The 13,939-nt window shown below is 38.0% G+C and overlaps 1 protein-coding gene across 1 annotated transcript in view; it reads right to left on the bottom strand.

The window, feature by feature from the left end:
• The window catches only part of LOC124613081 (kinesin-like protein KIP1), a 132,575-nt gene that overhangs the window by 81,257 nt on the left and 37,379 nt on the right, over positions 1-13,939 (bottom strand). Inside the window, exon 7 of the mRNA XM_047141667.1 lies at positions 13,407-13,606. Coding sequence (XP_046997623.1) covers positions 13,407-13,606 — 200 coding nt within the window. The remainder of the gene's footprint in view (positions 1-13,406; positions 13,607-13,939) is intronic.

Below are 13,939 nucleotides of genomic sequence, written 5' to 3'. Positions count from 1 at the left end.
ACACATATACAGACACAAGCAGACATATTTAAAGACAAAGAGTTTGGGCAGAGATGTCCTCTGCCCAAACTCTTTGTCTTTAAATATGTCTGCTTGTGTCTGTATATGTGTGGATGGATATGTGTGTGTGTGCGCGCGCGCGAGTGTATACCCGTTCTTTTTCCCCCCTAAGGTAAGTCTTTCCGCTCCTGGGATTGGAATGACTCCTTACCGTCTCCCTTAAAACCCACATCCTTTCGTCTTTCCCTCTCCTTCCCTCTTTCCTGATGAGGCAACAGTGTTGCGAAAGCTTGAATTTTGTGTGTATGTTTGTGTGTATGTTGACCTGCCAGCACTTTCATTTGGTAAGTCACATCATCTTTGTTTTTAGATATATATTTCCTACATGGAATGTGTTTCCCTCTATATATATATATATATATATATATATATAGAGAGAGAGAGAGAGAGAGAGAGAGAGAGAGAGAGAGAGAGAGAGAGAGAGAGAGAGAGAGAGAGAGACTACAACAAAGTGTTGGTACCAATAAAACGCCTGTCAATTGCAGTTTCCAACCTAAGAAAGTAGTCAGCTGTGGATCATCCATCTCGGAAACAACGCTGATAAAGGCATAAAAGGCCCCGAGATTCAAGAATCCAGCATAATCTGCAGGCAACCATTCTTTCAAGCAACTTACAGAGTCTGTTGGCCAGGCTAATAGGCTGATAACCACTTAGTGACATCAGGTTCTTGCTCGGCTTACATATTGGGACAGTCACGCTACCTCATCATTGCGTGGAGAAGCATCTTGGAACCAAAGATGGTTAAAGACCTTGAGGAGATATTGCCTTTGAGGAACATTCAAATACTGGATCATTTGTCTGTGAATTTAATCAGGGCCTGGAGATGTTTTGTGAGGTGAGGCAAGAGCCTGAAGTAGTTCCCAACTGAAGTATTCATTATAGGACTCAGCTTTGTGGGGAATGAAACATAAGGGAAGGCCTCCAACTTATCGCTTTTGTAGTAGAAAGGGAGTCGAGTAGAAAGATGACACCAATGCTGTATCAGAGAACTTCAGAAGGGGGAATAGCTGTTCCAGCAGCATGGATGATCATACCAGAGATGTCTTGCACAACTTCATCAGTAGGATCTTACGGAGATGGAAAACAGCAGCAGAGGCATGAATAAATCAGTTGACTCTGAAGTACCCAATGTGGTAGTTAGTCCGTCTGGCAGAGTCAATGAAACAGGATCACCGGACAGCAGTCACTGCAGCAAATGTCATCGTATTGTGATGAATGTAGCAAAGCTACTACATCAGGGGAAAAGAGACAGATAGATCAATAGCTGAAAAGGTGCTATGGGCAATGGGCAGCACTCAAGTTGACATGAGATCCATCATTGAGGAGGCACTGGTCTCTCACACACACACACACACACACACACACACACACACACACACACACAAGCAAGCTTTACTGTAGGTAGTGCTGCTCAGGTGAACATAGTAAGGGAATCAACACTGAAGGATACATGGAGCAGTAATTCCAAATGAAGGATAAAACTTACAAGGTTCACTAATGAGTAATAGACACACACATGGAACTGTGGTAACACTGAAGATATGTAACAGTGAGCCTTTGGACACAAGTTTCATATAGTAGAGGACAAGTCATATGTCCCGTATGAAGGAACTTTGGGCAGGGACTTATGCGAGATCTTAAAGTAATCATAGATTGTGCAACGAAGACACTGTGGGTCAAGAACAGACCAGTACGATTACAGACAGAACAGGAGCCAAACAGTCTAAGCTTGTGAACCAAGAGAGAACTCTGACGAGAGCAGCAGTGTCCCACAGAATGGACAGTTGAGAGAAATGGGCAAGGGCAATTGCAACGCCAGATGCATTAGTAGGATGTCAGGTAGGATTAGACAGAGTTGAGACAGAAAAGACAACCAAAGCAAGGAACCAGAAGAGATAAAAAGCAATAGGATGCCGCACCTAAGGGAAATGAGTAACAAAAATGAGCAGCAGTTGGAAAAGAGAGTCCCTTGATGTTGTATGAATAGGCTCAAGAGAAGGAAAAGTTAAAGATTGAAGTGCACAATACAGCTCTGACAGACAGAATAACGGAAGCAGCAGTTGCAAATGGCAGTACACTTGCCAGCAATATTGGTGAACATGCAGAGGTAAATGCGTTATGAGTGTTGAGAATGCCATGGAAGAGGACGTTATATTAGAATGTCCCCCAGTGAAGGCAAGGAACACTGCACACAGTTTCCGTGGACTAAGAGACAAGGTCGTAGATTAGCAGATCAAAGGAATTTGTTAGAGTGGATCACTTAAAGAAGAAAGGACTTTGATTATTGAATTGTGTATTGCATATCACGAATAATTTCATTTGCACAGAGATAGATTAATATAAGATGGTGAAGAATGAGATCAGAGGTGCAAAAGGAAATCCTCTGAAATGAAATATGTGCAACATTAAGAGAAGGGATCATTGTGCTGAGCACAGGTTGGTGAAATTTTCCTTTAATATGATCCCACAGAAGATGGACACATCCAGAATGTGAAAGCAGAGAATAGTTGTGGACTTGCAGGGGACTAAATGACAGCTGTATTAGCACTTTATTTCCACTACCCCATATTATTGAGATTTTAGATAGCTTAGGGAAAGCCATTTGCTTCATAACTTTTAACTGTACAAAGAGTTATCACTTCATACTGTTGAATGAGGATGAAAGAGAGGAAACAACCTTCTCTATTTCAGAAGAGATGTTACGAATACAAAAGATTACCGATGGGAATAATAGAGCGTGGAGCCACTTTTCAGTGACTGATGAACACATTACTAATCGCACTACAGAAACACATAATGCTCGCGTATTTAGATGACATGCATTCTTGGGACTACATTAGAATAGCACAATGCCAGATTTGGAAAAGCATTTGGGAGGCTCTGATTACAGAACTTAAAATTGCAGGCTGAGAAGTGTGAGTGTGTGCAGTAAACAGTCACTCACTTAGGTTGCGTAATTACCACAGACAGATTAAAACCCGACCCACAGAAGGCAAGTACAATAAAAGAGTATCCAAGATCCAGAACCACAAAGCAGTTACAGAGCTTATAAGGTATTGTATCACTTTATCAAGAACTTCAGTTGGACAGTGAAGCCATTGCATGAATTACTGAAGAAAGAAGCAAAGTACTAGTGGCCAACTCAGCAGGAATTTAAGGAGAAAATAATTAGCCCCAATCTTACATTACACTTATTTTATGAAGAGTTCATAATTACAACTAACACTAGCAAGCAGTCTGTCGCCACCTTATTGAGTCAAGGTGAATTACACCAGGATTTACCTGCACCTTCGCATCCCACACTAAACTGTGCTGAGAGAGAATATAGTATGACAGTGACAGTTCTTAGCCACAGCGTGAGCAGAGAAGCACAACCAAACTTATTTGTACGGAAGAAAATTCATTTTACCCTTAAAATAATTAGTGCATATAAGTGATCCGTCATCAAGATTAACAAAATTCAATATGATATTAGCTGTATATGACACCATAAAAAAAGTGATCACAAAACAGAAACAGATGGATTGTCAGGCACAACAGAAGATCCAGCTCCAGCCACTAGGAATGCGGAAGTGGTTAACACAGTAGAACAAGAAGACCAGCAACCAGTAATTAGCAAAGATGAGAAATGAGGCATTCTGAAGCAATTTCATTATTCACCAACAGGTGGACAAAAAGGAGTAATCTGCATTCATTACCGTATTTGAAGTATGGATCATGGAGAGGTATGAAAAAGGACAGACTACAATCATTCAAAAATGCAAGAAGTGTGACAAGAACAAGATTACACAGAATAAGGTGAAGATGCCGTTAGTGCTCACCAAAATACCTAACCAAGTATTCGCTTGTGATATCGACATAGTTTCAGGATGCCCTTGCAAAATTTGTTGCAACAGGATGCTGATACAGCAGGGCGAGTCAGTACAGAGAGTAATTTGCAACTACAGAATACTGTCAGTATTATTGAGTGACCAAGGAACAAACTTTCTATGTGACATTTTAAAGAGGACTTGTCATTTACTGAAGATCAACAAGATTGTGAACTTTCATGGCTATATACTGAGGAGTGTAAGCATACATTTTTAAGCGATGAGAGGTGAGCATAAAGTTCTCTTTATGTCTTGTGTCATTTGCGTGTTCAAAATGATTTTTTTTAATAGATCAGCTCTGCTGCGTAGGAGAAGAACCACATCAAAGATGTATAAAGAGGGGACAGTTAATATTTTTAGGTCTTTAAATAATGGTCGACATGATGCCCTTGGCTGTGCAGAGCACATGTTGCGAATGATTCTTTCTTGCAAGTTCAAAATTTGTGTAACATTTCTCGAGTTCCCCAAAAAATTATTCCATATCGAATAACCAATTCAAAGTAGCTATAATATGCTATTTTCCTGGTTGCCATATCATTGTTACAGGCTAAAATTTCCACTGCAATTTTGACTGAACCATGTTTACGGAATACTTAACGTGTACATGACACACTGTGGTATATTGTCAGAATTTTCATTTTCAATTAGGGCAGAAGTACCATCTGCAAACAAAGTTAAATGAGTATGCATATTGAGAGGCAAGTCATTTACATAGAACAGTAATAAAATGGGTCCAATGTTGAGGAACACCTTGCGACACATTTAAACGTGCTGGACCCTACATTATTGTGCACTGGGTTTCGGCTGCCTGGAAACACATCGAAACCAGCGATTGTAAAATCATTCAAGAAATGTTGTATTTCAAATACTTCGGATGCAAGTGAAGATTATGTGCTCTGGAACTACACCTAGGATGGTGGGGCAGGAGGAAATGAATCTTATTTCTGAAGTACACTCTTCTGAGGATTCCAGTAATGACGACATTAGTGAATAATGACGACTAACGCCTGTAATTTATAATATGTTTCTTTGTATGTCACGTAGGTAATCAAGTTAGGCTTTTATTTTGATAAAGAAAATGTCCCTTATTATAGTAATGAGTAACTTAAAAATAAATTATTGTTTTTATAGTTCATGTATACATTCACTATTGTTTGAAATAAAGTTATCATTGTAAAATAAATTTCAACAATACAAAAATACCCTACCAACGATGTGCCAAAATTCCTCCATTTGATTAATTTAATTTTTAAAATTGGGGTGCGCATTACATTCAATGGCACATTAGATTCGCTTAAATACAGTAATTTAATCATTTCCATATCATGTACGAAGGGTGTATATGTGGAGGAGACCAGGTGGGTTTAGGTTGCTCATAACGGTACGACAGATTTCAAAACCAGATTTTAAACTGTAAGACATTTCCAGGATCAGATGTGGACTCTGATCACAATTTATTAGTTATGAACTGTAAGTCAAACATCAAAAAATTGCAAGAAGGTAGGGAATGGGGCTGGATAAGTAGAAAGAACCAGATATTACTGTAATTTAAAGGAAGCATTCGAAACAGGAGAAGACAACATAGAAGATGACTAATGGATAGCTCAGAGAGAAAATAGCTAAAGCAGCAGATGATGAAATAGGTAAAAAGTCTCATGTCCTCTTAGATATCCTTGGCTGTTGAATTTCATTTACGAATGGAGAAAATATAACAATGCAGCAAATGAAGCAGGCTGAAGAGAATACAGATATATAACAAATGAAATTGACAAAGTCCAAGATGACGAACCAGGACTGGGTAGAGGACAAATGCGTAGAAGCATGCATAACTAGGGGTAAGACAGAGGTTAGTAAAGGACAGTTAGAGAGACTTTTGGAGAAAAGAGAAGCAACTGTGTGAGTGTCAAGACTTCAGATGCAAGCCACTACTAAGCAAAGAAGGGAAAGGTGTGATATGGAAGGAATCAACAGAGGGTCTATTATTGAGATCCTCGGGAGTGTGACCAATGACAAAATTACTTTACCTAGTGTGCAAGATATATCAGACGGGTGACATATGCTCAGATGTCAGAAAGAATGAAATAATTCCATTGTGAATACTACTGAACAAGAGTTTAGTAAGTTATGGTTGCAAAAAACTTTCACAAATTATTTTCAGAAAAAAAGAAAAACTGACAGAAGCTGACCATGGGAAAGATCTGTCTGGGTTCCACAGAAATGTAGGAACATGCAAGGCAATAATAAGCCTATGACTTATCTTACAAGCTATATTTATAGCATCTGTAGACTTTGAGAAAGCTTCTGACAGTGTCGACTGGAATATACTCTTTGAAATTCTGAGGGTAGCACCATGGTAAAATACAGGGAATGAAAGGTTATAAACTCTTACAGAAACCAGACACCAGTTATACGAGTCAAGGGGCATGAAAGAGAAGCAGTGGTTGAAAAGGGAGTGAGACATCCCTGATGTTATTCAGCTTGTACAAAGGGCAAGCTGTGAAGAAAACCAAAAAGGAGAAATGTGAAAGGGAAATTAAGTTCAGAGAGAAGAAATAAAAACTTCCAAGGTTTGACAATCACACTGTAATTCTGTCAGAGACAGCAATGGACGTGGAAGAGCAGATGAACAGAAGAGAAAAGGAAGATGAGCATCAATAAAAGTAAAAGAAGAATAATGAACTGTAGTATAATTATATAATGCAATAATCAGGTAATTATATTAGGAAATGAGACACTGTAAGTACTGGATGAGCTTTGTTATTTGGGCAGCAAAATAATTGACAGTGGCTTAGAGAGGATATAAAATGCAGACTGCGAACAGCACTAAAATCACTTCTGAAAAATAGGTCCTTGTTAATATCCAATACCAATTTAAGTGTTAGGAAGCCTTTTCAGAAGGTATTTGTGTGGAATGTAGCCATGTACAGAAATGGAACAAGGACGATAAGTAGTTCAGACAGGAAGAGAATAGAAGATTTTGAAATGTGGTGCTACATAAGGATGCTGAAGATATATTCGTTGATGGAATCTGTAACAAATTTGAGAAAAAAGAAATTTATAGCAGAACTTTAATAAAGAGTCTGTTGACAAGATCCATTCTGAGGCATCAATGAATGTCAGTTTGGTATTGGAGGGGAGTGTACGGGGCTAAAAATTGTTGAGAGAAATCAAGAGATGAATGTAGTAAGCAGGTTCAAATGGATGTAGGTTGCAGTAGTAATATGGAGATGTAGTGATTGCAGGGAGTAGACTACTGTTGAGCGTTGCAGCAAAACTGTCTTTGGACAGAAGACCACAACAGCAGCAACACTATTTACAATATGGTTCCTGTGAAGTAAAATATTTAAGTTAAAACAGCTCGAATATGCCGCCACTGTTTTACTAAAAACATTTGCAGTGATGAAATGAGCCAGTTTTTGAAGAGTAATACTTTATGTATAGGTAAAAGGAAATATGGAAAATACTGAGTTGCTCCTACAGACTAGGATGAAAGCTGTTTTGTCATTGTCCTAGGTTTTTACTTCAACACTAGGACAATATGTACCAACGGTGACATGGTAAAGACTTGTTAATTACACCTCAACAGTATTGATATTCTGAAACCACAGTAAGCTGTTCTCCATATAGCGGAAAATCAACTATCCATGTCATGAAGAAACACTGACATTTTCACTGTTTGCGAGTAAAACAGCATTATATTCACAGCCAAACAATGGAAAATCCACGATAGAATGTAACAATATTATGAAAAGGAAAGTTACTACTCACCATACAGCGGGAGATGCTGAGTCACTGGTAGGCACAATAAAAAGACTGTCACAAATAAAACTCTCGACCCACAAGGCCTTCGTCAAAAATAGACAATAGACAACACACACACACAAATACACACTCACGCAAACTCAATTCAGATACGTGCCTGCAGCCTCATGCAACTGAGGCCATTGCTGGGTTGAAGGTCTATTTGTTTTGAACTGGTATATCTAAGTAATTTGTAGAATGAAAATAATATTAAGTTTTAATCTACTTTACATCTTTTTTTCTTTTTAGTAATGCGAATAACATGTGGCTTAGATGTTCAATACGAAGCAGATCACAGTTCCAAAGGTACAAGTTCAGTCCCCTATCAGTCCTAGAATTTTTCTCAGACTTTATTGCTTTTTGAATCGACAGCAAAGATTTGTTAATGTGAAAAATACCAAGTTACACCACGATTTTAAATACTCAGACTGTTGGTTCCCTGTAACTAACACCATGCCTAATAAAGCACTGTGTGGCTCAAATCATCCTTTGGTTTGTGCACAGCTTTATTTATTCAACGACAGATGTGTTATGTACAAAATGTATTGTAAAAGAAGTTTATTTTTACATATTCTTCAGTTTCAATGTTTTGCCAATACAGGACCACCTCCACCTCCTCCTCCTCCTCCTCCTCCTCCTCCTCCTCCAATATTTCATGAAACTTTTATTAACAAATCAGTCACAGCTGCAGTACATATGTTTGGCAACTAGTTTTGAACCAACTGGTTCATTTGTGAGCCTAATCTACTGAGACTGCACTGAAAGTGCCCGATCTTAATGACAATCATCATAATGGCAATACATGTTTTACAAAGCATAGATGACTGTCAAGTCAACAAGTGCCTACTTAGCAAGTCAGAAAATAATGAAATAATCCCAAAATTCAAAACCACTGGAGTCGCCAAGTGTGTGAATATCTGAATGAAACCCTACCGAACTGTTGGATTGGTTGTCAAGGAGCTGGTGACTTAGCATGTCTCATCTGGGCTCCACGGTCACCGGATTTCACACCCTATGACTTCTTTCTGTAGGGTTTCGTTAAAGACAACGTTCATGTACCACCAGTCTCACAGTCCACCCCCGGTAGCTGAGTGGTCAGCGCGGCAAAATGTCAATCCTAAGGGCCCGGGTTCGATTCCCGGCTGGGTCGGAGATTTTCTCCGTTCAGGGACTGGGTGTTGTGTTGTCCTAATCATCACCATTTCTGCCCCATCAAAGCGCAAGTCACCGAAGTGGTGTCAAATCTAAAGACTTGCACCCAGCAAACGGTCTACCTGACAGGAGGCCCTTGTCGCACGACATTTTTACCACTCTCACAGAACCTGGAAGAGTTGAAGATCCGGATCCGTACTGCCTTAACATCAGTAACAAAGAACATGCTTGCCCGAGTATGGGAAGAATTTGAGTATCGATGTGATATTGTTCGTGTCGCTGATGGAGGACATACTGAACATGTGTAATCTGAACTTGAGAGGTTCGTAAATATGCATGTAAAGTTTCATATTCGTATGTCTTAAAGTTTATTAAATATATGCATTCGAAATATGTATATTCTTTTTGAAACACCCTTTATTTAGAGAAATCTGAATGCTTTTACAATTCTCTCTGCTGTTAATTAGTGAATCATTGCCATTATTATTATTATTATTTCTTTACTTTCTCAGACGTTAAGTCCGGTTAAAAAATGGGACGTGACGCGGACCTTGATCAAGCGTCACTTCCTTTTAACTGTACGGCATATGTTATATTGCATTTAGGAACTTTCGGGTAATTCAACATGTATCAATAATTACGAATTTCTGTAATTGTATATATAAGTTTGGATGTAGCTGTATTGTATTGATGTACTGGTGGATATTGTGTGGTATGACTCCTGTAGTTGATAGTACAATTGGTATAATGTCAACTTTATCCTGATGCCACATGTCCTTGACTTCCTCAGCCAGTTGGATGTATTTTTCAATTTTTTCTCCTGTTTTCTTTTGTATATTTGTTGTATTGGGTATGGATATTTCGATTAGTTGTGTTAATTTCTTCTTTTTATTGGTGAGTATGATGTCAGGTTTGTTATGTGGTGTTGTTTTATCTGTTGTAATGGTTCTGTTCCAGTATAATTTGTATTCATCATTCTCCAGTACATTTTGTGGTGCATACTTGTATGTGGGAACGTGTTGTTTCATAAGTTTATGTTGTAAGGCAAGCTGTTGATGTATTATTTTTGCTACATTGTCATGTCTTCTGGGGTATTCTGTATTTGCTAGTATTGTACATCCCCTTGTGATGTGATCTACTGTTTCTATTTGTTGTTTGCAAAGTCTACATTTATCTGTTGTGGTATTGGAATCTTTAATAATATGCTTGCTGTAATATCTGGTGTTTATTGTTTGATCTTGTATTGCAATCATGAATCCTTCCGTCTCACTGTATATATTGCCTTTTCTTAGCCATGTGTTGGATGCGTCTTGATCAATGTATGGCTGTGTTAGATGATATGGGTGCTTGCCATGTAGTGTTTTCTTTTTCCAATTTACTTTCTTCGTATCTGTTGATGTTATGTGATCTAAAGGGTTGTAGAAGTGGTTATGAAATTGCAGTGGTGTAGCCGATGTATTTATATGAGTGATTGCTTTGTGTATTTTGCTAGTTTCTGCTTGTTCTAGAAAGAATTTTCTTAAATTGTCTACCTGTCCATAATGTAGGTTCTTTCTATCGATAAATCCCCTTCCGCCTTCCTTTCTGCTTAATGGGATTCTTTCTGTTGCTGAATGTATGAGATGTATTCTATATTTGTGGCATTGTGATCGTGTAAGCGTATTGAGTGCTTCTAGGTCTGTGTTACTCCATTTCACTACTCCAAATGAGTAGGTCACAATATTGGTATAGCATAAGTATTTATAGCTTTTGTCTTGGTTCTTGCTGTAAATTCTGTTTTCAGTATTTTTGTTAGTCTTTGTCTATATTTTTCTTTTAGTTCTTCTTTAATATTTGTATTATCTATTCCTATTTTTTGTCTGTATCCTAGATATTTATAGGCATCTGTTTTTTCCATCGCTTCTATGCAGTCGCTGTGAGTTGCTGATTTGTTGCCGCCAGTAGTTTTAGATCATCCATGTATAGCAAATGTGTGATTTTGTGTGGGTATGTTCCAGTAATATTGTATCCATAATTTGTATTATTTAGCACGTTGGATAGTGGGTTCAGAGCAAGGCAGAACCAGAAAGGACTTAATGAGTCTCCTTGGTATATTCCACGCTTAATCTGTATTGGCTGTGATATTATTCAAATTTGTTTGGATATTGAGTGTGGTTTTCCAATTTTTCATGACTATGTTGAGGAACTGTATCAATTTAGGATCTACTTTGTATATTTCAAATATTTGTAGTAACCATGAGTGGGGTACACTATCTGTTATGTTGTGCCGGGTTTGACCATATGTTGCTCCAGAGTGTTCCACGTCTGTTATGTTTGGTAGATTGTCTATTTTAATGTGTGTGTTATCTATTGTCTGGTAAAATTTCTTTTGGTTTGTGTTGAATGTTTGGTTTTGTTTCCTTCTATTTTCACTTTTTTTGTATCTCCTAAGTCGTTTGGCCAATGCTTGTAATTTCTGCTTCTTTTCATCTAATTGCTCTATCGCTTCTTGTTGTGAGATTTTACCTAACCTTTTTCGTTTTTTTCTGACATTTCATTTTTTATAAATTGTGATAACTGTCCGATGTCTTTCTCAGTTTTTCTATTCTGATCTGTAGCCTGTGTTGCCATGCTGGTTTTGTGGGTTTCTTCTGTGTGTTGGTTGATTCTGATCTCTGCCTAGTGTGTATATTTAGTGTAGTGAGTGCTCCTATATAAACCAGTAGTTGTAACTCTTCCATAGTTGTATTTTCATTTATTTTGTTGTGTATGATTGTGTTGATAGTTGTTATTGTTGTCTCGACTTGTGGGTTACCACACAATGTTGTGCCTGTCCAGCCATCCTGTGCATTCCTTAAACTATGTAATTCCAAGCTCTTAACGATTTTCAGAGCCCCAGTCTGCAACATGGGCCCAGATAAAGGTAAGTTATTTGCCCACGCACTTACAAACCATTCTCACACTATTTGTTAATTTCTTAATTTCTGGTTTTCTTTGACTCTTTTCATCTGCCCGTTCACTCTCATCCATTTGTTCCGAATCTTACCTTTGTTTTCTTAAAGTCTCATAAATCTGTGTGTGACTGCATTCGAAATGCAACATAATTTCGCACTCGCCTCGATTACATTAATCTTCTTGTTAAATGTTAACGACACATACCATTTGTTCGACATCATGTTGTTGTATCTCTTAAAGTGCCACTAGTCAACTAAAACTGGCAGAAAATAATCCCCTTGCTGGGTAGAACCATTGTTTAACAGAACAATACCCACCTCTTTCACTGCGCACGTTGCAGCAGTGTTGGTAAACACGCAACAATGTTCCTGTATGAGCCAGCGTGCGTCAATAATGACGAACACTAAAAAGCCGACAGAGCGCTGATGAACAAACCGTTTTCTCTGATGTAGTGTATTGACACTGCGCATAACTTAATCGTTGTTGCACAGAGCAGCGCGGTTTTCGATCCACACAGCAGTGCCGTGCTGCGATGGACCTCTTTTCTGGGGTTTGTGCTGCTTAACAGAGGTGTTTAAAGTAATGTCTTTGTAGAGTCGTGGATAATTAATGAACTGTAATAGAGTAGTAGTGTATAGGCTCTTTACAGCATTATACGAGGGTCACTCCAAAAGAAATGCACACTATTTTTTTTTTAAATCCATCTTTTATTCAACATGTTTGAAAGTTTTACGGTGTGTAGATACATCCTTTAGGAACAATATTTTCATTTCTCTACATACTTTCCATCCCTGTCAACTGCCTTACGCCATCTTGGAACCAGCACGGTAAAATTCTGGACCAACCTGTTGGAGCCCACTTTCGTCACGTAACCTGCTTGCCCACCGACTAACTGTACCGTGATCGACAGCAGCATCTCCATACACATTTTTCAACCTCTTGTGGAGGTTTCCCACTGTCTCATTTTCACAGCACAGGAATTCTATGACAGCACGTTGCTTCTGATGAACATCAAGTGTAGCAGCCATCTTGAAGACATGCTGTGACGATGCCAGTCACAGGAACAGGTTGAACTAAGTTTGAAAACAAGCGAGAAGGATGTATCTACATGCTGTAAAACTTTCACATATGCAGAATGAAAACTGCATTTTTACAAAAATAGTGTGCATTTCTTTTGGAGTGACCCTCGTACAATGACTTGTTAAGTACGTTCTAAGATTTACTTTCTGTTTCTGCATCAGGCACGTTCCACTTCATACAAAAAAATCAGTATATAAAATTGCACTGAATGCGTCTTGGCTGAAATACTTGTATGGTTTGGGCAGATTTCCAAATTATACATGTGCCAATTTGAGCAAGTTTTAGTGTATTAACTATATTTTTTTTACAAAGTTCACAGGCAAGAACCAATGACTAATTTTTCTTGACAGTTTACAGTAGCACTATAAACAAGCTAACTAATCTGCCTCATAAATGAGTGTGTGAAGTTTGTAGCTAGCCACAATGCTGTACTCCACAATTTTAAAAGAGAGAGAGAGAGAGAGAGAGAGAGAGAGAGAGAGAGAGAGAGAGAGATTTTAATTTACTCACTGTGGACTTTATTTTCATGGCTCTTGTAGCATATTTTAAAGTATTCTGAGTATCTTCATACGATTTGCTTGATGGTGATATATTCGCTATCATTACAGTGTAACAATTGCCTCCAAGTGAATCTTTTAGCAGGCGTGTTAGCTTTGAATCACGGTACGGAATATGCTTCAAGCCATCAGCCAGATTTGTAATGCAGTTGCCTGGGAAAAGACAAAGTAAACATATTACATTTGCTAGTATGCTTAATACAAGAGCAACTTTTTTTATCAAAGAACGAACACCTAACTACAAAGGACTGTTTTCTATTGCTCTGAAGTTATATTTAATTTAGAAGGAATAATAAATGTGATGCAAAATGTTAGGCTCTTTATTATTATTTTAAACAAAGTAACTCTTGCAATTCAGGTTATGGTGACAGTGGGATTTCTAATTTTATACAAGGTGTGATCAAAAAGCAATGGAAATTTTTTTTATTTCGCAAGCTTTCTAAATTCGATTTCCATTTTTTTTTAATTTTTTTTTTAAATCTTGTT

The sequence above is a fragment of the Schistocerca americana genome, chromosome 4 (assembly GCF_021461395.2).
Source record: "Schistocerca americana isolate TAMUIC-IGC-003095 chromosome 4, iqSchAmer2.1, whole genome shotgun sequence".
Lineage (NCBI taxonomy): Eukaryota > Metazoa > Arthropoda > Insecta > Orthoptera > Acrididae > Schistocerca > Schistocerca americana.
This window is presented reverse-complemented; position numbering and strand designations above follow the sequence as displayed.